The sequence below is a fragment of the Pristiophorus japonicus genome, chromosome 18 (assembly GCF_044704955.1).
Source record: "Pristiophorus japonicus isolate sPriJap1 chromosome 18, sPriJap1.hap1, whole genome shotgun sequence".
Classification (NCBI taxonomy): Eukaryota; Metazoa; Chordata; class Chondrichthyes; family Pristiophoridae; genus Pristiophorus; species Pristiophorus japonicus.
This window is the reverse complement of record NC_091994.1, coordinates 92,372,930-92,398,617: the sequence shown is the minus strand read 5'-3', so window position 1 is coordinate 92,398,617 and position 25,688 is coordinate 92,372,930. Positions and strand designations below refer to the sequence as shown.

Here is a 25,688-nt window from a genome sequence, read left to right as displayed (position 1 = left end):
TCCTTGCCACTGGATAAAGGCCTAGCTCTGCCAAGCCTGTGTGATGGCTGGTGTGCAACGATCACCACATGTTAAAAAAAATCCATGCACAGGCATCTTCCACCCCTTCAACTGGAGTTCAGGACTGGAATGTCGGGTCCTTCATTGAAACATCTGTGAACTCATATGGAAGCAAGTCATCCTCATTCGAGGGACCGCCTCTGATGATGATACCTCCCTAAATGCCATTCTTCATGTGAGCCTGGACTGAGTGTCAAAACACCAACTGACCATTACAGCTGAGCATAATTCTGCCTCACACCAACTGTCCACACAAGTGAGCTTTCCAGCAGCAATCACTGGATAGTGATCAGCGGCAGAAATTCTTTCCTAGTCCAGAGAAGCTGAGGCCAGTTGTTGGATTCTTACTGCCGTTCAGCTGAGATCAGTTAACTCAGCACACAGGGGGACGGAATGTGGAACCGTCCTTCCTGTATGATTCGACGGTTTTGATAGAGTAAACAAGGAGAAACTGTTTCCAGTGGCAGAAGGGTCGGTAATGAGAGGGGACAGATTCACGGCAATTGGCATGAGAACCAGAGGCGACATGAGGCGACACGCAGCGAGTTGTTATGATTTGGAACGCACTGCCTGAAAGGGTGGTGGAAGCAGATTCAATCATAACTTTCAAAAGGGAATTGGATAAATACTTGAAGAGGAAAAAAATTGCAGGGCTATAGAAAAAAAGCAGAGTGTGGGACTAATTGGATGGTTCTTTGAAAGAGGCGGCGGCACATGCACAGTGGCCCGAATGGCCTCTTTCTGTGCTGTATCGTTCTATGGTATTATCACACGTGCGAGTTGCTTTTACACACTGAGCACTGGACAGCTGTGATCCAGTTCACCTTATCGCAAACTTTTACATGTATTTTTCTTCAGTTGAGCAAATGCCATCATGGAGCTAGAGTGGATCGCACCTCACCCATTCCGTCTCTGGAAAGGAAATCTTCAGGGAGGGGAGCAAGTACGAGAGGAAAAACTAGGAAAAATAATGAGAGAGTAAATCAATAACAGCTGTATATTGCAACTAACTGCATTGCTACAGTAAAAATGAAAAGGAATCATTCTGGTCTTGTTCAGTTCTTCCCTTCTGAGCTCTCCTTCTGAGCAGTTGCAACCGAGTGCAGTGATTTCCAGCGAGCAGTGCACGGATTATTAGTGTTCCCTTGCTGTGAAGATGCCGAGCATTAAGCATTGCCCGCAGCCTCCTCTTCCGTACATCTGCTGTTCTGAGTGCGGGCCTCAAGAGTAGCTACAAGGGATTTACAGAAAGCCATACATGAGCGGCTAGCACTGAGGGGAAACTTCCCTCACACAAAGTGACATCAGCGACTGTTTAAAAATTTCATCAAGCATCATCCCACTCTGAGGATACCAAGCTCACCTGCCTGTGTGTGCCTGTCCCTCTCGCCCTGTGCTCAGAAGCAGCTCTCCCAGTCTCTTACTACATAAAATGAAATGTGCAGCAGTTTCATTTATTCATTTGGTCACTGTAGGAGGCTCCTTCTGAGCATTGCTTGGTCCATCGTACGTCTCCAGCTCATGGGCCTCAGCCCTCCTCATGGCACAGTAGATTCCGATATTCTGGGTAGAGAGCAAGTGCAGCTGGCCATCCAGGGGGCGATTCCAGGTCTTTGGGAGACAGGGTCTCAGTGGCCCGCAGATGTCATGTGATTGGTTGAGCCTGGTCACATGCCCAAACAGCAAATAACACCTTTCAGCATTTATGATCCTTGGGGAGGTAGGGTTGGGTGGTAATCATTCTGACCAGAGCATTGGTGACGCAGTCACACCACCGAATGCGGCAGATGTGGTGAAGATAGCACTGTCCACAGCACCAACTGTTTCCACTTGCGAGACAGTCCAAGACTCCAAGAGACATACAGGTCAATGTGGTACCTGTGTCACACAGGTGAATTAGAATGATGCTAGTATCACAGGTTGGGAGCAGGAGATGTGATGGCCACATGTTCTTGTGCAGGTCAATGCTTGACTCGTGTTCAGTGGATGGGTGAGGTCAGGGTCTGTGGGACTCAGTACACGCCTAGGACCACATTTCCCGTGCTGTCCTTTCCCTTCTTTTTGCCTTTGTTCTCTGCATCCATTTCTGAAACACGGGGGTCTTCAGTCGGGCCGACACTTGATCACAATAACTACACACCAGACACCTGGAAACAGCAATTCATTACAAAACACGGTCTAATGGAGCCTTAAAACCTGGCCTTGCATATTCAAATGGAACTGAAACATTTACATAACAGTCACTCTGTAAAGGCCGAAGATAGCGCCACAAGCGAGAAGGGTTTCCATGACTCACAGGAACATCAGTAACGTGCCATAGTGCTACAGGCTGCATCAATAATGGAATTGCTTGCAGCTAACCACCATGGTGATGACCAACCAGCCACACCTCAACCTCACACATTGGCTACACTTGTATAACTGAATGTCCATCTCTCCACCAGCTCCCATGGAAGGAGAACGGAGATTAAATACCAAGGCCGTACAAAGTATTTACAGCACAGAATCAAGCCATTTGGCCCAACAGATCCTCTTCCCACCCCTCTTCATCTAACCCTATCAACATATTCTTCTATTCTTTTCTCCCTCTTGTGTTTATCCAGCTTCCCCTTGAATGCGTTTATGATTTTGCCTCAACTATTCCCTGGGTAGAAAGTTCCACATTCTAACCATTCATTTTGAATTCCTATTGGATTTATTAGTGAGTATCTTATATTTATGGCCTTGAGATTACACTGTATGAACACTAGCTTATGAAGCAGTGGGGGAAAATAGTGTACCAAGGAACTTTTATAAAAATGTTCCTATGCTAATATTCACACAGTGCAATTTCAAGGCTTATGTGATTATCCAAGAGCCAGGACCCCAGTGTTAGGACACAAGTTCCCACTGCAGTTCCCCACAATGTGAGCTCCTATTTCAACAAGGACTGAAGAGGCTGCAGAGTGGAAGTGAGACCCTCTTCAACACAGGGAAGGGAACAACTGGCAACAGATACAACCTGTCAGCAGCAGCTTACAAAGTGCACTGTCAGGCCTGCCAGTGCAGTACTCACTTGGGTCTCACAGCCTCAGAATCATGGGCATAAGGGTCTAAACTATGCTTAGAACTCAAGTTTAAAAAGCAGGGAAATGCTAATCACTTAAACTCCAGTCTTTATGGCACACTTGCAAGGAGAGTTAAAACTGAACATCCTGTTCTGCCACTACACATTTCTTCTGCTCTATTAACACAATCTCCATCCAAGAAACAAATATGTGATGGATCAGAACCTTCCCCAGGCAGAACTCTCCAGGCATATTCTCTGGTCTGCCTCCTTTGTTTGGTGAAGCTGACCCGTGACAACAGCACCTGCTGCAAACCAGCTCCAACCTCTGCACCTTTATAAAAAAATCTGTGTCCGATTCAAGCCGCATTCACTATCAAAAGTTACAAACAGCACACAGTACATGACCAACACAGGTTAAAACAGATACTGTATGGAACAAACTGGTTGAACAGGCATAGCACAGAGCAAAAGCTCCCAGAGAGCTGTGTACGTTGCATCAACTGCATGAATCCATTAGTATCAGACCTTTCAGGGTATGAAATTGCAAAAAGACCTTTCATCAAACACGAGATGGATGAGAACAACACTCGAAGTCAGATTCCTGCCGGGGGTCACACTTTAAAGCAGTTTATAGTCAGAATTGATTACTGCCACTCCGGCACTGCGTGAGTGAGAAAGGCCATCCTTTGTCGAGCACCACCAGCTGGTTCTATATTATTTACATAACATATTCTCTGGCTACATTCACACTTAACCTTCAAACCTGCACCACCTCTTGACTTCGATATATGTGCATGTCAGCTTAGTTTCCAACTATGAAATCATGCAGCCAGTGTCCTACAAGATTTAATACACTCGGTACACAGCCTGCTGCAATGGGCCAATGGCAAAATACATCTTCGGTCGCAATCCCACGATGGTACTGTGGGTACATCCTCTGCCTGATGTGGTACTGAGCTCCACAGACAAGAAAGTGCCAGGATCAATTCCATGCCCTGCGGCACGACATCAATTGTCGCATTCTTGTGCAAGTATAAAGTGTATCAACTGACATGAAACTATTGTAGTATCAATGTTCACACTTACTGGCCGTGCAAACTGGCCAAGCTCGATTGTGCACCCTCGTGTTGATTCCTCCAGGGTCTGTAGGTTTTAGTCCCAATCAGCTGCAGTGTGACCGACTTCCTTAGGTGAATAGCATAGGATTCGCCATCGGTGTTCGGAGCTCCAGCCGCCAACTGACACTGGCTAGCACTGGCTGCATCTCTCCACTGAGTAAAAGGTGGGGGAGGGGAGGGATAAAGAGAAAATACACAGCATAACCATCATCACAGACTTTCTTTAAAGAGAGAATGTACGCTAAAGTTTTTATTTAAAACTTTAAAAAAAAATTAATTCACAGGATGTGGGCATCGCTGGCAAAGCTAGTATTTATTGTCCATCCCGAATTGCCCTCGAGAAGGTGGTAGTGAGCCACCCTTATACAACTGAGTGGCTTCCTAGGGCAGTTAAGAGTCAACCACATTGCTGTGAGTATGGAGTCACACAGAGGCCAAACCGGGTAAGGACGGCAGATTTCCTTCCCTAAAGACATGAGTGAACCAGATGAGTTTTTACGACAATCTGGTGGTTTCATGGCTCTAGCTTTGTTTCCAAATTTATTTAATTAACTGAACTTAAATTCCTCAGCTGCCATGGTGGGATTTAAACTCATGTCCCTGGATCACCACTACTCCTGACCTCTGGATTACTAGTCCAGTAACATAACCACTATGCTACCGTACCCCAAATAAAGTGCAGGGAAACATAGAAACATAGAAACATAGAAAATAGGTGCAGGAGCAGGCCATTCAGCCCTTCTAGCCTGCACCGCCATTCAATGAGTTCATGGCTGAACATGAAACTTCAGTACCCCCTTCCTGCTTTCTCGCCATAACCCTTGATCCCCCGAGTAGTAAGGACTTCATCTAACTCCCTTTTGAATATATTTAGTGAATTGGCCTCAACTACTTTCTGTGGCAGAGAATTCCACAGGTTCACCACTCTCTGGGTGAAGAAGTTTCTCCTCATCTCGGTCCTAAATGGCTTACCCCTTATCCTCAGACTGTGACCCCTGGTTCTGGACTTCCCCAACATTGGGAACATTCTTTCTGCATCTAACCTGTCTAAACCCGTCAGAATTTTAAACGTTTCTATGAGGTCCCCTCTCATTCTTCTGAACTCCAGTGAATACAAGCCCAATTGATCCAATCTTTCTTGATAGGTCAGTCCCGCCATCCCGGGAATCAGTCTGGTGAACCTTCGCTGCACTCCCTCAATAGCAAGAATGTCCTTCCTCAAGTTAGGAGACCAAAACTGTACACAATACTCCAGGTGTGGCCTCACCAAGGCCCTGTACAACTGTAGCAACACCTCCCTGCCCCTGTATTCAAATCCCCTCGCTATGAAGGCCAACATGCCATTTGCTTTCTTAACCGCCTGCTGTACCTGCATGCCAACCTTCAATGACTGATGTACCATGACACCCAGGTCTCGTTGCACCTTCCCTTTTCCTAATCTGTCACCATTCAGATAATAGTCTGTCTCTCTGTTTTTACCACCAAAGTGGATAACCTCACATTTATCCACATTATACTTCATCTGCCATGCATTTGCCCACTCACCTAACCTATCCAAGTCACTCTGCAGCCTAATAGCATCCTCCTCGCAGCTCACACTGCCACCCAACTTAGTATCATCCGCAAATTTGGAGATACTGCATTTAATCCCCTCGTCTAAATCATTAATGTACAATGTAAACAGCTGGGGCCCCAGCACAGAACCTTGCGGCACTCCACTAGTCACTGCCTGCCATTCTGAAAAGTACCCGTTTACTCCTACTCTTTGCTTCCTGTCTGACAACCAGTTCTCAATCCACGTCAGCACACTACCCCCAATCCCATGTGCTTTAACTTTGCACATTAATCTCTTGTGTGGGACCTTGTCGAAAGCCTTCTGAAAGTCCAAATATACCACATCAACTGGTTCTCCTTTGTCCACTTTACTGGAAACATCCTCAAAAAATTCCAGAAGATTTGTCAAGCATGATTTCCCTTTCACAAATCCATGCTGACTTCGACCTATCATGTCACCATTTTCCAGATGCACTGCTATGACATCCTTAATAATTGATTCCATCATTTTACCCACTACTGAGGTCAGGCTGACCGGTCTATAATTCACTGTTTTCTCTCTCCCTCCTTTTTTAAAAAGTGGGGTTACATTGGCTACCCTCCACTCCATAGGAACTGATCCAGAGTCAATGGAATGTTGGAAAATGACTGTCAATGCATCCGCTATTTCCAAGGCCACCTCCTTAAGTACTCTAGGATGCAGGCCATCAGGCCCTGGGGATTTATCTGCCTTCAATCCCATCAATTTCCCCAACACAATTTCCCGACTAATAAAGATTTCCCTCAGTTCCTCTTCCTTACTAGACCCTCTGACCCCTTTTATATCCGGAAGGTTGTTTGTATCCTCCTTAGTGAATACCGAACCAAAGTACTTGTTCAATTGATCCGCCATTTCTTTGTTCCCCGTTATGACTTCCCCTGATTCTGACTGCAGGGGACCTACGTTTGTCTTCACCAACCTTTTTCTCTTTACATACCTATAGAAACTTTTGCAATCCGCCTTAATGTTCCCTGCAAGCTTCTTCTCGTACTCCATTTTCCCTGTCCTAATCAAACCCTTTGTCCTCCTCTGCTGAGTTCTAAATTTCTCCCAGTCCCCAGGTTCGCTGCTATTTCTGGCCAATTTGTATGCCACTTCCTTGGCTTTAATACTATCCCTGATTTCCCTAGATAGCCACGGTTGAGCCACCTTCCCCTTTTTATTTTTACGCCAGACAGGAATGTACAATTGTTGTACTTCATCCATGCGGTCTCTAAATGTCTGCCATTGCCCATCCACAGTCAACCCCCTAAGTATCATTCGCCAATCTATCCTAGCCAATTCACGCCTCATACCTTCAAAGTTACCCTTCTTTAAGTTCTGGACCATGGTCTCTGAAATTACTGTTTCATTCTCCATCCTAATGCAGAATTCCACCATATTATGGTCACTCTTCCCCAAGGAGCAGCAAATATGTCTCCATTCTAACTAATACATTTTTAGGGTTTCTTTACTCTTTATTAATTTCAGATATTTTTGGCTTTTGTGATTCAAATTACTCTCATGGATGAGTCCTAACTCTCTATGTCCTTGAAAATGTTTTCACTTGCTCAGATATCCAGGTAAATACGTAGCTGCCCGAGGAACAAACAGAAAACCCAGTGCAGATGATTTCAGCTATGGGTTTTATCCTCTGTTTTCACTGGGAGTCAGGTTCTGCTTGTGAGGGCCTGTCCCATTTTTAACCCTGTGTGATTCGGGTGACTGCTCTACTCACTCGATTAAAGCAATGAGCCAGGAGTCGTGCGCGTTGCCTTCTCTCCAGAAATTCCTCCTGTATCTGGGTGAGCTGTACAGCCCAGCGCAGTGCATGCAGCCCCTTCCTCAGCAACTGACGTTCCTGCAATGATATAGCCACAGCGTAGCGCTGCTGCACAGAGCAGTGCCAGGCACAGAGACACCGCGACAGGAGCCTCTGGTGATACAGCTTCAGGTACCTGAAACAAAGAAATGTCAGAGAGTCTGTTACACTGCACACATAGCTACATGGCCAAGCTGATCAACATGTCCCAACCTTTGCATCAATCTTCCTTGGAACTTTTAAATTAAGCACAATCTCTTATTCTTCCCCTCCCACCCCAATTTTCTCCCCATCTCTCCTGAAGGTGCTGACTCTCACTGGGGTTCATGTCCCTTCCAGTACCTCAGCCAACACGCCTTTCTGCATGTTTGAATCTTTAAAATGAATGTCGGCAGGCTACTTGTGGGGGCGCAGCACAGCCGTGTCCGATCCTAGCTCAGGCGTACGAAAGTAAAATGTAGCATTCCCATCACCCTGGCTGAGATCAGCTAACGCACCACAATCTGAGATTGTTTAATCTGTGTAGTCCAGTTCTACATCAGTTGGTGTCTTTAAGCAGGAGCTAATTCATGGAACTGCTGCTGCCCAATTTCAATGTAAAGTCATATCATATATGGAATGCTACACACACCAGAATACATTTATAATCAAACTATAGTAGTTATTGCTTTTTCATCCACAATTTCTGCAAATACTGAACTATTGGCTAAATCTGACCAGTAAAATTGACATCCAGGAATGGGACAGATGCTGATCACATCTCCACTGAACCTGACAACAGGAGCCAGACCGACCCATCGATGGGCAGGTCTGTACAGGACAGGACATCCAACATGGCAGAAATTTACGGCACAAAAGGAGGCCATTCAGCCCTCGTGTCTGTGCTGGCCAAAAAAGAGCTATCCAACCTAATTTCACGTTGCAGCGCTTGGTCCGTAGCCCTACAGGTTACGGCACCAAGTGCACATCCAAATACTTTTTAAATGCGATGAGGATTTCTGCCTCTACCACCCTTTCAGGCCGTGAGTCCAGACTCCCACCACCCTCTGGGTGAAAAAAGTTTTCCTCAACTCCCCTCGAATCCTTCTACCAATTACTTTAAATTTATGCCTCCTGGTTATTGAACCCTCTGTTAAAGGAAATATGTCCTTCCTATCTACTCTATCTTGGCCTCTCATAATTTTATACACCTCAATTAAATCTCCCCTCAGCCTCCTCTGTTCCAAAGAAATCAACCCAATCTTTCCCCTCAGCTAAAATTCTCCAATCCTGACAACATTCTCATAAAAAAAGTCGCACAATAGTCATGTACGGACACGATGGGCTGAATGGCCTCCTTCTGTATCGTAATTTTTCTATGATTCTATGATAGACATTTCATCAATTTATTCTAACGCTTATTGGGAAGGGTATCTCACAATGAAAATACTCTCCGCTCCATCCCTCCAGACAATGTTTCTTCTTTCATGAGAGATGAGCAGCAACTTCTGCAGCTTGACATGTGACTGACACTTGGTTTTAGCAGTAGAAAAGCACCAGTAAGTGTTCACAGCTTGTTGTTAACACTTGTCTTGTCAGAGTCATTTAGGTACATCTTAAAAATCTTCATGATTTTTACCAACATTAAACATTTAATGCTGCTTTGCACAGCCCCAGTGTGAGCTTGCTAAAGGACAATAGACAACCATTTGCCACTTTCAAATTGATTTGATGGATTTTTTAGAAATGTAATAAATCTAGATCATGAACCCTCTCCCCAACGCAAAGCGAATTACGTGCCAAACAAAATCTGGTCTAACTGGCCAGGTTGTAATATTTTGAGGCACTCCATTATAGTCAAGATTTTCTGCCACTTCCATTCCACTTTCCTTATCCACACGAATCCATCACAATCAGAAAGACTTATTCTACATCAGGCTACTCCTAACCTGCTGCACCCCATCTGTACTCATCTCCATAGAAACGCAAAAGTACAAGAGACGCCCCACTGGCCCTCTGTGTTGTTACAGCAGGAACCAGACACAGAATAACAGTAGTTTTTACAAACGCTTCACTGAACAGGAGCACTTAACCAACTCCAACTGAGATGGGAATGAAATGCCGACTAAATCATCTTTCAAATAATGCTCAGTGATCCTCCAAACTCTTCATTTCTGTGAGTAGTGAACACACATGCCCTCAAAGGCCATTTGCAAAAGGGGCCTTAAGCTCGAGAGGTATTTTGCTTCATGTGATTTTGGTTCTGGTAACGTAGAGCTGTTATCCACCAACCTGAAAGTTTAAGTGTTCATGTGTACATCAAGTGTAGTTTTATCCAAACTGGGGAGTATACTGCTTTATATATGCAGACTATAGATTTACTCTTTGTGTAGTCACTGTATGGTTGCATAAGATGGAGACTTGTTACCTGATGTACAATCAATAAGGTTTACATTGTGTATATACATGCTGGCACCACTAGAGGGTGCAACTGGTGGAGACCGGGATTTCCTGCCCTGGTTGCATGGGCTGTATAAAAGGGGAGCCACCATGAGGCTGCCTCACTCTGGAGCTACGAATAAAGGACCAAGGTCACTACAGTTTGAGTATAACATATTGCTTCTTGGAGTCATTCATAGGTACGTTACAGATATAATATATACAAAGAGATTTCTCCACATCAGGGCAGAGTCACTGTTCCCATCGCCCCCATCAGACATTACAACAAATAGTAACAGCCATCATGCAGCTTTTTCTAATTGTACAAAAAGGGAAATTTCCTCCTCCTAAAGAGGTACTCCTAATTGAAAGATCTCTTAACTTTTAACTAGTTTTTAAGGCTCTTCACACCCCCACCCTATCCCATTTTCTCCCTTCCTCTCAAGGTTCTGCCTCTTGTTGAGGTATGGCTTCAGGGCATTGTACACATTTCATACCTACTTACTCACCCCCAGGGGTATCAATCAGCCTGATTCTGTCCTTAACCAACATCCATGCAAGCATTTTACAACAGGACTCACTGGATACGGATCAGCAGGGACACTCCTGGATGACTTTAAATCCCGCTAATCCAGGAGTGCTGAATCCAATGTTCATCATCATCATAGGCAGTCCCTCGGAATCGAGGAAGACTTGCTTCCACTCTAAAAATGAGTCATTCGGTGGCTGAACAGTCCAATATGAGAACCACAGTCCCTGTCACAGGTGGGACAGATAGTCGTTGAGGGAAAGGGCGGGTGGGACAGGTTTGCCGCACGCTCTTTCCGCTGCCTGCGCTTGATTTCTGCATGCTCTCGGCGATGAGACTCGAGGTGCTCGGCGCCCTCCCGGATACACTTCCTCCACTTAGGACTCCCAGGTGTCAGTGGGGATGTTGCACTTTATCAGGGAGGCTTTGAGGGTGTCCTTGTAATGTTTCCTCTGCCCACCTTTGGCTCGTTTGCCATGACGGAGTTCCGATTAGAGTGCTTGCTTTGGGAGTGGAGTCTCGTGTCTCAACACCAAGATTCGACACCGCCTCCAGTGCGCCAGTGCAGCCTTCGGCCCCCTGAGGAAAAGAGTATTCGAAGACCAGGCCCTCAAATCTGCCATCAAGCTTATGGTCTACAGTCCAATGTTAGCACCACACTTTCTGCCCAGGCTACGATGGGCTAGTCCATTGCTCAGTGTTGTGATGAATAAGATATTCCATCCCGGGTATCTGACATCTGAGGCTGGAGAAGGAGAGTCAGTGGCTCAGCTACCCTCTCAGTCAGGGAACGGTGCATGGGGTGAAAAGAAATTAGTGAACTGAGAGAAAAGTATTAAGGGAAGGAGAACCAATAAAATTCGATAAAGGCTTTCTCACTCTTCCCCCCCCTCAACGCATGGCCACTGATCTGCAAGAAGCCAGCTTGCAAGGGGTAGGGCTCTACAAATAGCCTTAGAGTCCCTGGGGTAGGAATGGCAGCAGAAAGAATCAACTGATCCGTGCCAAAGATGTCCACATACATGAACTTTACAGCAGGGTTCGCTGGATATGATCAGGAGCAGCAATGGTGGCTGATAAATCAGGCACACAGAGGCTAATTGTAATGTCCCTTCTCTGCCACAGCTGCGATCAGCTAATACAAATGGTCTGTATGGCTCAGTTACTCACTGATCTACTGCTGCACTTCTCTTGTGGATGTGATGATCCACAACCAATTCTAGTTTAAACGACTGTCACTCTCCCACCAGCACAAGTATTTCACAAGTATCACTGCTATAACTCTACCAGTTAGAGTTCCTTTTTCTCCAAGTATCACAGCTGTTTGTAATAAAATGGATGGCGAAACCTTTCCTTGTATTTTAAGCAGTTTGATTGTGAGAGAAATATTTACGCAACTTTTGTGTAGTGGTCGAACGGCTTTTAAAATCGGACAACACGATGGGATCTGAAGGTGAGTGCTCTCAAATGCCGCATTATGGCCTTTCACAACACAAGAGAGGATCTCAAAAGGTACTGACTGGAATATTAAAGGGCATCTTTCCCAGTTGTTGATTGCTATCGGTACCTGGGGGTGCGCATCGATGCCAACTTCAGCCTAGACACAGTTCTCCAGGGCTGTGCTGTGATCTTTCCCATCTTTCTTCAATGACTGCAAAATGCCAACTAGGCTTCAGCATCAAAGACATACCCAAATGTTCTCCTTCATGCTTTTGTGATTTTCTGGGAGTAGCTGGAGGAAATGTTGAGACTGGGGAGGCCAGCTGCTGGAAGGGGTTGCCTGGAGGCCGGGTATGAAAGCATGTGTTCTTGTAACCAGGGCTCGCTACCTACACGATTGACTGCAGAGAGACAAGCAGCTGATGCTGATACGGTAGACCTCCGACTAGGGCTTTGTGGGTGTCCATGCGGATCAAGGCAATCCGCTCGCATATTCTATGAAAAGTTGTGCTGCTCACTACAGCATTGCTGAAGAATTCTTATAATCTTGCTGTTCACCAAGTGAGGGCTCAAACCTGCACTTTCAGTTATTGATCAACTAGTGACCATCTATTTGAGGGGGGGGAAGAGCAAGTAGACAAAGTGTCTTTGGGGTCAAGGTGGCACTACAAACAGAAACTGGTCTTTCGGCCCAACCAGTACATGTTGCCGATTATCCTCCACACCGGCAGTATCCTAATCCCATGTGCCCGCTCTGTTCCCAAAACACTTTATTCACGTGGTGACTGAAGTTCCAAACCAAATCCTCTTTGGTCGACTGGGTGCTAAGCAGTAGGAGGTTTAACAGGTATCTGCTCTGGTAAACTGTGTAGTTTTAGATTATTAAACTCTAGCTGTACCGCTGCACACACTGGGGTCCCTATGCCTTGGCTTTGCTAGCCTGCAGTAGACTATCTGTACCTATGTTCGTGGGATGTGGCCTGTGGGGAGACAGCATGCACTTCATATTGGGCAAAGGGAACACTGAGGTGGGTGTAAATATTTCAGTACCTTGGTGCTGAGTTTCCATGAGTCGGACATCAAAAAAAGATCTTAAGCAAAACTGTACAACAGCCACACCTCGAGTCTCCACTAAACCAGACTGTGGTATCTCCCTCTACATCCCTCACTCAAAGCAGGCCTGAACCCATCCTATGTTGCACTACCAAATTGACAGCAAAGGACCCATATGATGCCATGTAGTTGTCCTTACCTCCATCCCCAGCTATTTGAATGCACATCCCATAATTAACACAGGCTGTTAGCTAAGGAACTAACAACACTCAGATCGTCCTGGAGAACCAATGATTTTTGACAGATACAAAAAGAACAGTTTGTTGCTAATGTTATTTTAAACCTTTGTCACTCAACTTGCTGAACTCTAACGGTTACTTACACACACAGAATCATAGATTGATACAGCACAGAAGGAAGCCATTCAGCCCATCATGCCTGTGCTGTCTCTTTGAAAGAGCTCTCCAATTAGTCCCACTCGCTGCTCTATCCCCATAGCCCTGCACATTATACCCCTTCCAGTATTTATCCAATTCCATTTTGAAAGTGATTATTGAATCTGCTTTCAGTACCCTTTCAGGCAGTGCATTCCAGATCACAACAACTCACTGCATCATTTATTTTTTCCTCTCGTCGCCTCTGGTTCTTTTGTCAATCACCTTAAATCTGTGTCCTCTGGTTACTGACCCTTCTGCCACTTGAAACAGTTTCTCCTTATTTACTCTATCAAATCTTTTCATGATTTTGACTACCTCTACTAAATCTCCTCTTAATCTTCTCTGCGCTAAGGAGAACAACCCCAGTTTCTCTAATCTCTCCACATAACTGAAGTATTTCATCCCTGGTACCATTCCAGTAAATCTCATCCGCAACGTCTCGAAGGCCGTGACAGTCTTCCTAAAGTATGGTGCCCAGAATTGGACACTCCAGCTGGGGCCTAACCAGTGTTTTATAAAGGTTTAGCATACATGAGCGTTGGGAGATAATAAGTGAAACAAATCAGGTCTGAAAGAAAATTGTGTTACATTACACCCTTGTAACTACTTATCAGGAGCAAATGCTGAATTTAATTAGAAAACTTATCGCCAAATTAGTGCCGTTTCAATCCCTCATGCACCAACAGAAATTAACACTCGATAATTAAACTTTAAAAAAAACTGGTCATTATCTTCAAAGCACCAATTCCAATTTACCATCTGTGACTCGCCCTGAAATTCACAAGTGCAGCAACCAGAACTTACATTAATTAGGCTTTGTGATGCCTGTTTTGACAGCCCAAAATTAAATCTTACTAAATCACAAAGGAACTAAGACTATGTAGACTGTAGATAAGTTAATTAATTTATAATGAAATTTGCAAACGCACTTGGGTTTGTAATCTGCTGAATAAACACTTGATAGAATTGTACAGATTCTTCCCCCAGTGATGTCTGAAGTCGGTGCTATTTGATTGTTTGGAACATTATTTAGCACACAGGGTCAACGCTGTACAAATACAGCAATAAATCACAGCACATCCAGGCCTTGTGGCACCTCCCCCCAACTAGCCGCACTCTCACCAAGACACAGATAAATCACAGCATCAACTGAATAGGTTCCTATACTTTGAACAGTGACCGAACTGAAATTCTAATCACTGGTATCGCCTCTGGTTTATGTTTGGGTCAATAACACCGCTGACATCTAAAACTGGAGCCTTCACATTGGGAAGGTAAAAGTTGTGCATCTGATTTCATGAAGGAACTGTTGGCGAGTGTTACTGAGCCTGACAGTATGAGGGAGCTGGATTAACATCAGTACAGATACAATTAGTAACACAGGCTGTTGGGGAGGGAGGGATACTAAACCGGACAGTGCAAGGGAATTGATTTAACCTCAGTATATATACAGTCAGTAACAGAGAGCTTCTGTGCTCCCGTCATAACACTTGGGTATTGTTAATTCAGCTCCCGACTAAATTGCCGTCAGTGACTCCTCTCAGCCAGCTCCACTGAGGATGAACTAATCAGGAATTGCTATTTAAACAAAAATGTTTACCAAAAAAATCAACATAGAATTAAACAACTTTCCACAGATTTTGTAGGGTTTTTCTTTTCCAGAATTAGGTCCTAAAAGAGTCCATGGATTTGAGTTAAATATTTGGTTCTCTGGGCAGTTCTTCTGATACCTATTGGTGGATAATGAATGTGGATACAGTACAAGCTGCTGAACAAAGACTCCAGCTTCAGAGCCACTGCGAGATATAACTGCATATAATCTGGGCTGGTAATTCAGTGCAGTACTGAGGGAGTCCTGCACTGTCGGAGATGCCATCTTTTTGATGAGACATCAAACCAAAGCTCCAGTCTGCTCTTTCATGGCACTATTCAAAGAAGAGCTGAGCCCTGGCCAAACCTAGATGATCTGGTCATTTATCTCATTACTGTTTGTGGGACCTTGCTGTGTGCAAATTGGATGCCCCTACATTATAACAGTGGTTAGACTTCAATAAACTACTTCATTGGCTGTGAAGCGCATGGGGACATCCTAAAATTGTGAAAAGCATATGTAAATACAAGCTCTTCCTTTCTTGCATATTAGGAACATAGGTGCAGCCCCTCGAGCCTGTTACGCCACGCAATGAGATCTTAGCTGATCTGTACCTTAACTCTTCCACCTGCCTTGGCTCCATATCCTTTTATAACCTTGTCTGGCAAAAGATTTAAAATTATTAATTGAGCTAGAACTCTGTGTGAAGAAGTGTTTCCTAACTTCTTTCCTGAATGGCCTGGCTCTGATTTTAAGGTTATGTTCCCTTGTCCTAGACTATCCCACCAGCAGAAAAAGTTTCTCGCTATCTACCAATTCCTTTCAAAATTCTAAAAACCTTAATCAAATCACCCCTTAACCGTTTATATTCCAGGGAATGCAAGCCTAGTTTATGTCATCTCTGCTCTTAATTAACTCTTGGAGCGCCCGGTAACATTCTAGTGAATCTGTCCTGCACTTCTTCCAAGGCCAATATATCCTTTCTAAGGTCCGGTGCACAGAACTGTACACAGTACTCCAGATATGGCTTAACCAGGGCTTTGCATAGCTGGAGTAAAACTTCCTCCTCTTTATATTCTAGCCCTCTAGTTATAAAAGATAAGAGTCCATTAACCTTTTTGATTATTTTTTGTACCTGACTACTACATTTTAGTGATCTGTGCACATGGACCCCAACATCTCTTTGGACCTCCACTGTTCCTAGCTTTTCACATTTAAATAATGCTCAGATCTATGGTTTCTTGGTCCAAAATGGATAACGTCGCACTCAGTTTGGGTGGAGATAAGGAATAATAAGGGGAAGAAGTCGCTGGTGGGCGTAGTCTATAGGCCCCCCGAACAGTAGCTACACTGTTGGACGGAGTATAAATCAAGAAATAATGGAGGCTTGTAAAAAAGGAACGGCAATAATCCTGGATGATTTTAATCTTCATAGATTTTATCCGGGATAGTTTCCTTGAACAGTACGTTGCAGAACCAACCAGGGAGCAGGTTATCTTAGATCTGGTACTGTGTAATGAGACAGGATAAATGATCTCCTAGTAAAGGATCCTCTAGGAAAGTGTGATCATAGCATGGTTGAATTTCAAATTCAGTTCGAGGGTGAGAAAGTTAGATCCCAAACCAGTGTCCTAAGCTTAAATAAAGGAGCCTACAAAGGTATGAAGGCAGAGTTGGCTAAGGTGGACTGGGAAAATAGATTAAAGTGTGGGACGGTTGATGAGCAATGGCAGACATTTAAGGAGATATTTCATAACTCTCAACAAAAATATATTCCAATGAGAAGGAAAGACTTTAAGAGAAGGGATAACTATCCATGGCTAACTAAGTAAATAAAGGATGGCATCAAATTGAAAACAATGGCATACAAAGTGGCCAAGACTAGTGGGAGGCCAGAGGATTGGGAAACTTTTAAAAACCAACAAAGAACGACTAAAAAAAAAATAAAGAGAGGGAAGATAGATTATGAAAGTAAACTAGAAAGAAATATAAAAACAGATAGTAAGAGCTGGCGGAGCAGGCTCGAGGGGCCAAATGGTCTACTCCTGCTCCTATTTCTTATGTTCTTATGTTTCTACAGATATATAAAAAGGAAGAGCGTGGCTAAAGTAAATGTTGGTCCCTTAGAGGGAAGTAATAATAGGGAACAAGGAAATAGCAGAGACTTTGAACAAATATTTTGTATAGTCCTCACGGTAGAAGACACTAAAAACATCCCAATAATGGATAATCAAGGGGCTATAGGGAGGGAGGAACTTAAAATAATCACTATCACTAAAGAAGTAGTACTCAGTAAAATAATGGGACTAAAGGTGGACAAGTCCCCTGGACCTGATGGCTTGCATCCTAGGGTCTTAAAAGAAGTGGCTGCAGAAATAGTAGATGCATTGGTTGTAATCTACCAAAATTCCCTGGACTCTGGGGAGGTCCCAGCAGATTGGAAAACCGCAAATGTAACGCCCCTATTTAAAAAAGGAGGCAGACAGAAAGCAGGAAACCATAGACCAGTTAGTCTAACATCTGTCATTGGGACAATGCTGGAATCCATTATTAAGGATGCAGTACATTTGGAAAAGCATAATTCAATTAAGCAGAGTCGGCAAGGTTTTATGAGAGGGAAAACATGTTTGACAAATTTGCTGGAGTTCTTTCAGGATGTAACAAGCAGGGTGGATAAGAGGGGGAACCAGTAGATGAGGTGTATTTGGACTTCCAGAAGGCTAATGTGCCACATAAAAGGTTACTGCACAAGGTAAAAGTTCATGGGGTTGAGGGTAATATATTAGCATGGATTGAGGATTGGCTAACTAACAGAAAACCGAGAGTCGGGATAAACGTGTCATTTTCCGGTTGGTAAACAGTGACTAGTGGGGTACCGCAGGGATCAGTGCTGGGTCCTCAACTATTTACAATATATTAATGATTTGGATGAAGGGACCGGGTGTAATGTAGCCAGGTTTGCTGATGATAAAGATGGGTGGAAAAGCAAGTTGTGGGGAGGACACAACAAATCTGCAAAGGGATATAGACAAGCTAAGTGAGTGGGCAAAAATTTGGCAGATGGAGTATAATGTGGGAAAGTATGAGGTTATCCACTTTGGCAGAAAAAATTAAAAAAGCAAATTATAATTTAAATGCAGAAAAATTACAAAATGCTGCAGTACAGAGGGACCTGGGGGTCCTTGTGCATGAAACACAAAAAGTAAGTATGCAGGTACAGCAAGTAATCAGGAAGGCAAATGGAATTTTGGCCTTTATTGCAAGGGGGATGGAGTATAAAAGCAGAGAAGTCCTGCCACAACTGTACAAGGTATTGGTGAGGCTACATCTGGAGTACTGCGTACTGTTTTGGTTCCCTTATTTTAGGAATTATATACTTGCATTGGAGACAATTCAGAGAAGGTTCACTAGGTTGATTCCCTAGATGAAGGGTTTGACTTATGAAGATAGATTGAGTAGGTAGGGCCTATACTCATTGGAGTTTAGAAGAATGAGAGATGATCTTATTGAAACATAAAAGATAATGAGGGGACTCGACAAGGTAGACGCAGAGAGAATGTTTCCACTCATGGGGGAAATCTAGAACTAGCGGGCATAGTTTCAGAATAAGGAGTCGCACATTTAAAACTGAGATGAGATGAAATTTCTTCTCAGAGGATTGTAAATCTGTGCAATTCTGTGTCCCAGAGAGCCTTGGAGGCTGGGTCATTGAATATATTTAAGGTGGAGGTAGACAGATTTTTGAGTGATAAGGGAGTAAAGGGTTACGGGGAGCAGGCAGGGAAGTGGACTTCAGCCCATGATCAGATCAACCATGATCTTATTGAATGGCGGAACAGGCTCGAGGGGCAAAATGGCCTACTCCTGCTTCTATTTCTTATGTTCTTAACCGGCATTGAAATCCATCTGCCACAGTTTTACCCACTCACTTAATCTACCAATGTCTCTTTGTAATTTTATGCTCCCATCTGCACTACTTACTATACCACCAATCTTTGTGTCATCGACAAACTTGTATATATGGCTGTCTATTGTGTTACCTAATTCATTAATAAACATAGTGAATAGATGAGGCCCCAGCTGAGATACTTGTGGGACACTATTAGTCACTTCCTTCCAATTCAAGTACATACCTATTATCCGTACTCTCTGCCTTCTACCACCTAACCAATCTCCTAACCAGGTCAATAAATCAACATCAATTCCATGAGTTTTAATTTTAGCTAGCAGTCTCTTATGTGGAACCTTATCGAATACCTTCTGGAAGTCCATATTATGCCAATATGCAGCTTTTAAGAGGAGTGCACGATGCCAAATACAAAATCTTTTTAAATCGTTCTTTTGAAGCACCATTTCCACCCAACGTTATAGACGATGCTGCAGTTCTGTTTCCAGATTCAACTTAATTTTGTTTTGACTGTTTTGATGGTGACGGAAACAAAGTGAAATCCGATCAAACAGCTTCAAATATCTTTCACCCGCTCCCCACATAATGCTGTACCTTTCCACTGGTCGCTTTGTCCTACCATCCAAAGGAAATCCTCGAGGCTCCGTACTCTGTCAAACAAAAGACACCAAATCAAGCTGTTCAACAGTTTGAGACAAAGCCACATTCACATTTGTTAAGTCAGGATCGCAAATATCCGCAGATATTGTCGCACTCATTTCATGAACACATCAGACAGGCAGCCACTTCCCCTCTCCCTCTTTCTTCTGTCATTTTTTTTCCCGCAAATCCGAAAAACATGTATTTTTTTTAAATCAGAAGAAAATGTTTTTGTGCAGATCCATTCCACCTGTATCTAAATTCGAGAACTTTGTACTGATTATTAATTTGCTGCTGGATGCGTACTTAAGAATAAAAGACTGATGTCATTACATTTTCCACGATATGTTTTTATGTTTAACAGCATATATTTAACAAGTACACCGTCAGACCTCAAAGGCATTTTTCAGAGTCTTTTAATGCTGATAACACATGTTTAAAGGCACCACATCTGTTCACCAGCCAGCCAGGCTGTGCTCCTTCCACTCACCCACAATACAACCTAAATCTCACATGGTGGCACAGGCACAACATACAATCTGCAATTCAGCTTATGAGCTCTAGTTGGCTCTGAACTTTGAGATCTTAAACCTAATTAAAATGTTTGGGCATCATTTAAGGGCCAAGGACATTCACTTGCTCTGTAAGCTGTTACCTCCATTGCTCCATTTAGTAAGAACTATACAGATCGATTTTGGTTCATTGTTGAAGAATTTAGTGCTCCCCTGTTTCTTAGGTCTAAACATAAAATATCGCCATTTTGTTCAAAGCCCGCATCCAATTTACATCCCTACTACATAGATTCTGTCATCCTGCTTTCTCCAATCAAGGTGGAGAATTGTGTTCAATTCTGGGCACCACACCTTAGGAAGAATGTCATGGCCTTAAAGAGGAAGTTTACTAAAATGGTACCAGGGATGCGGGACTTCAGTTGCGTGGAGAGACTAGAGAGGCTGGGATTGTTCTCCTTAGAGCAGAAGAGATCAAGGGGAGACTTAATAAAGGTATTCAAATTCATGAAGGGTTTTGATAAGAGTAAAGAAGATACTGTTTCTAGTGGCAGAAATCTCGGTAACCAAAGTACACAGATTTAAGGTAATTGGCAAAAGAACCAGAGACGACATGGAGAGTTTTTACACATTGAGTTATGATTTGGAATGCACTGAAGCAGATTAAATAGCAACATTCAAAAGGGAATTGGATAAAGAGGAAACATTTGCAGGGCTATGGGAAAAGAGCAAGGGAGTGGGACTAATTGGATAGCTCTTCCAAGGAGCTGGCACAGGCACAGTAGGCAAAATGGCTTCCTTCTGTGCTGCAAGACTCTATAATTCTAAGGCGGCTTAGCAGTCCAATTTGCAGTATGCTCCCCAGCTCCTGATAACACTCCTATCTAATATAATGATCAAATGTGGGCTGCTGTGATCAAGGTGAACAGGTTTTGTATGTCTCGCCACACCCACAAGATTGACGCCCTGACATTTTATCCAGCAGCATAGCCAATAAATAACTCACTTAAAGCAACTAAATATCAGAGTCAACTAAACTCAGAACCTCTATTGAAAAAGAGTGCTCTGTTACTAAACCACATCACTTGATACTTCCAGTGGATTCAGCAATAACGCATAGTCTTGTACATAATATGGATTTGATTAATTAGACAGTGAAGGGTTCAGTGCTTGAAGGGCTAGTAAGTTCTTCCAGCACATGGACAGCATTGAGGCAGCTGGTTCGGGCAGGTTCATGCCTCGGTTGTATATTTATTGTGAGCTTCTTACCTGCAGCTGCTGGTTGTCCCTCAGTGGAGAGGTTTGCAGGAGCTGTTTTGTAGAAACGTTGCTGCCTAAAGCTTCCATTAGCATTGGCCCATGTTCCCAGCTGAGAGAATGGCTGGAACCCTCAGATTTCATATTGAAGATTGCTCCGTTGTTGGGTTCCTCTCCTTTCTGAGAGGTGGAATTTCTAGAATAACCAGAGACTGGTCTGATTCTCAGTGCCATGCTTCCAACCCCTGTAGACCCCAGATCAGATGTTTCCTCTTCCTGTGCCTCGCTGCGGAGATTTCCCTGGGAAGGATTGCTCTGGTTGTGTGTCAGGGGGAGACCCGCACAAGCTGGGCACTGGGCAGACTCTTGTAGCCACAAAACATCTGGAGTTCTGTGCTGTTTGGTGTAAATGTTACCGACGATGACAGGGTAACCGGACTTTGCTTGACATTTCATGCTGGAGTGCAGAAGATGATCTGAGTACTTGTCTGATAAATCTTTCCTGTTTTCCGTAGTGTTTGAGAAGGGATCTTCGGTACCTGACTGTTCTCCATCTACTGGTACTCCCTCATCAGTCTGCATTTTAGTCACACGGTCAGACAAGTTTGTAGACTTTATGGGAAAGTTACGTAAAAGGTCTGCACTTCTGTGACACACAACACAGTGAGAGTGATGGAAATCCTTCACGTCCTTATCAGGTAACCTCAGTGAACCTGTCAATGACACAGACTTTCTGCCAGGATCGGTAAACTGAGAGAGACTGTGATAGTCATCCATAGAAACCTCTGCTTCAGTATAGGTCATGCAATTGTCAGCATGCTCACATCTGCTGCAAACACACATTAACCCAGGAGGACATGCCCGACACTCGGTGCTTGAAGCCCGTGGACATGTATCCCACACAGGATATGAAAACTTATAGTTATTATGTATAACAGAGGGGTCAAAGTCCGGTATTTTTGGAACATCTCGGCGTTTCCAAACATCTGGATGAGTTCTTCCTGACCATTCCTCTCTTTCATCTCCAGATGGCAGATTCAAATAGTTACAAGGAAAATGGGTCAGAAACTTCAACGGACTGATGCTTGCAGCTTTGCTTGAAACACGCTTTGTCTTGTAGTTGCTATCACCTAGGCTGAGCATCGAGCGATGTAGGCTTGCAGATGTTTGGGATGATTTCAGAATGGAGCGCAAGGTGTTGGACTGCCCGTCTAACGATGGTCGACAGACATTCCCAAGATCTCCTAGAGTAAGAGAATGATTGGGAGAACCAAGAATCAATGAGTCGTAGTGATTCTCAGGGACCTTTACGTGACTGTCACCATCAGCCTCCTGATTGCTTAACTGTACTGGAGGCAAATTCTCTTCCTCGTGCAAAAAGTATTTTTTCTGTTTCTTGCTCGTCTCTCTCTTAACCTCATCAGAGCTCTGATTGGGATCGATACCAATAACTGTACCTGAATCCCGTAAATAGCATCTCCGCTCTCTCGCTAAATGTTTGGATTCCACAAGAAGAGAGATAAAGTTTGAGCTGCCTCTACCATTGATTGGGTCTCGGGAGCTATACTTGTGTCTGTGGTGCTCTACATTGGACTGCTGTCCGTGGCATGAAACCGTTGCTGGCAGTAAAGACTTCATTGGCTGCCCAAGGCTCTCAGAGGTGTAGGCCAAGTTAGTTTGTACCAGTCGATAGCTGTGCATCTTCTTCCTGCAGCCCACATGTTTTGTACTGTGCCTGGTACTGCTCTCTAACCAAGGTCGCTCAGTGCTCTGTCTGAACTTTCCATTACAAGCTGATCTCAGGGGTGGAGTGTGACAGAGTTCAGCTGTTAACCCATGACTCTCTGCACAAACTCCCATCTTCAGATTCTCCTGGATTTTTTTGTAATCTAGAAAACACCAACAGATTTGAAAACTTTAAACTTCAAACACACTCAAAGAACAACCTTCAAACTGAATATCAGCGTACACATCATAGTCCTTGCAACACACACTTGTTGGCAGCCAAACACAATTATCAAGTTAAGAGGACTTATGGATAAAGGAAATCTAGAATTGGCTTAATGTGAGGTTTTTTTGCATACGTTTCACTCAGATGGATTAGAAACAGGGCCCAATCCAAACTCACAGCCACAGCGGAGTCCTAAGTTAGCCAATCACACACCGAGTCATCAGAGAGCACCATTTGTACAAATCACTGGTGAATTTCATGAAAAAAAAACCTTCGGCATCACTGCGATAATTCAGCAGTGTCCTTAAATTTAATCAGAAGCTGTACTTCACAAATAATTTGCTCTATGCAAACAGAGAGAGCTCTGTCTGAATCTCTGTCTCTAATTCCAGAGAGCTGAAACTGGAGAGAAACTGGAAACGTTAATAAACCATCAGGACATGACCTTCCACTCTGAAAATTCAAGGTGCTGAATCTTGCTGGAGTGCGAGTTTCACTGGCCAGTCTTCAGTACCTAACCCAATGCCTATTCTTCATGGATGAACCTAGAGAGTGAATGCCAGCATGATATTCAACCATAGAAAGCATCATAACTGAGCCCAGAATTGTCCTTACCTGATGTCCAAACAGTACACTTTCAGCAAGGGACACGGGCTAAACATCAGGAGCAGGACCCTGGTTTGATTTTTCTCTCAGCCCAAGGTGCTTCAGCCAATTGTACCATGAGATTAGCTATGGAAGCACAGACCAGGCTGTGTAACTCAGTAACACACCAGGCAGTGCAATTAGCCATTCAGCCATTGAAGGAACAACTTTCTTTTAAAAAATCATCACAAGACCGCCTCCATTCCATGCGAGCAATTTACACATTTCTTCATCAATTCCCTTATCTGCCCAACCAGCATCTTTGTCTCCTGCTATAGTGACCCAAAATGGCCAATGGCCCAGAGTTTCCTGGAACTTTTCAGCGTGACTACAACGTAGCACTGGTTTTTTTGTGAGGATGTATTTGCACGTAACTTTTTAAGTGGTTTTATACTGAAACATCAGTATGCGTAAATTTCATTAATTGCCTGTTCCACTTCAGAGACATGTTTGGCAAAATCTCACCCTCCTCCTCACAATCTCCCTCCTCTCCTCTCTCAGACTCTTCCTCCTCACACAATCTCGCTCCTCATAGTTCTCACCAACAGTTAACTCCTCAGAGTCCGAAAAAAAGGGGGAGTTTGAAGGAAAAGAAGAAAACCGATGGAGAGGCTGCTATCCCAAGTGCTGAGCACCCAGTAAGGGAGTTCAAGCCCTGGACTGCCAGCTTTCTGTAGTTTGCAGTCTGCTATAAGACATAGCACATGTGGAACAAGTTTTCTGTGTGTGGGACTGGTGAATTTGCATTGTCTGTTGCTCAGAGCATGCATTGTGCCTCAACAGTGTGCAGGCACTCTGCCACAAGCACTGTGCATTCTCCCTGCTGCAATAGGCCGTGGGTGATCAGCAGCCAACAAGAGATAAAGATCATTGGAATTGCTTAAAAAAAAATCGATCCAACAAACTCAGAACTGAAAAAAAAACACACCACATGACAATATGCCCACACAACACAGATTATTACAAAACCTATAACAGCACTTTATAGTTTCTAATTCAGGGTGCAGACATTACAAACACATTTAGGAACAGTTACATACGGTACATTGTGGTTCAGCTGCTTCTTCCCTTCCGTTGGCTGGTGGTCCTAATGAGATGGTTTGAAAGAAACACAGCAATTCTTGTAATAGAACAAAAAAGGAGATAAAAATGTCCTGCTGATCATGATCACTGCACAGCACAGCTCCTCTCCCGATAACTCTATCTCTGCGCCTTAATCTTAAGAGGATCACATGACTGGCCTGTGGCTTGTGACAAGGGTCAGTGTGTTTCTGTACAGGCCAATCCTTGGTCTGTGTCTCATTACTACAGTAATGTACTTAGCCCCATTACAGCGCTTGTAGCTCACAGACCAGTTTGTCTGCTAATCTGACCTGACATCTGTCACACATAACTCAATAAATTTGTCACAGACAAAACGCGCAGTGCACCTCACTCTTTTTCTTCAACCACCCACCCTCCCCCTCGTCCCCCCTTTTTTCCATGATGTTCCCCAACCCAACATAAGAAGCTGCTGAATCATCGTGATACCAATACCACTCTGTCCCCACACAGTTCAGGTGTAGGGCTGAGTGGAAGGTATTGCTCCTCTCACTCTCTACCTGCCAATCCTCTCATCCTATACCCCCTCCCTCATTCCCCCTTCAAACCCTCTCCTCATTCCCAAATCATCTCCCTCCTCATTCCATTT

The 25,688-nt window shown here is 43.9% G+C and overlaps 1 protein-coding gene across 3 annotated transcripts in view; it reads right to left on the bottom strand.

The window, feature by feature from the left end:
* LOC139229297 (uncharacterized) overlaps positions 1-25,159 on the bottom strand; it is a 68,652-nt gene extending 43,493 nt beyond the window's left edge. For all 3 annotated transcript variants that reach the window (XM_070860978.1, XM_070860980.1, XM_070860981.1), the window contains exons 1-5: positions 25,039-25,159; positions 21,415-23,291; positions 19,592-19,647; positions 7,539-7,758; positions 4,196-4,380 (exon numbers count right to left, since the gene is read on the bottom strand). In XM_070860978.1, the coding sequence (XP_070717079.1) occupies positions 4,196-4,380; positions 7,539-7,758; positions 19,592-19,647; positions 21,415-23,291; positions 25,039-25,045 (2,345 nt within the window). In that variant the 5' untranslated portion in view covers positions 25,046-25,159. The remainder of the gene's footprint in view (positions 1-4,195; positions 4,381-7,538; positions 7,759-19,591; positions 19,648-21,414; positions 23,292-25,038) is intronic.
* Positions 25,160-25,688: the final 529 nt, after the last annotated feature.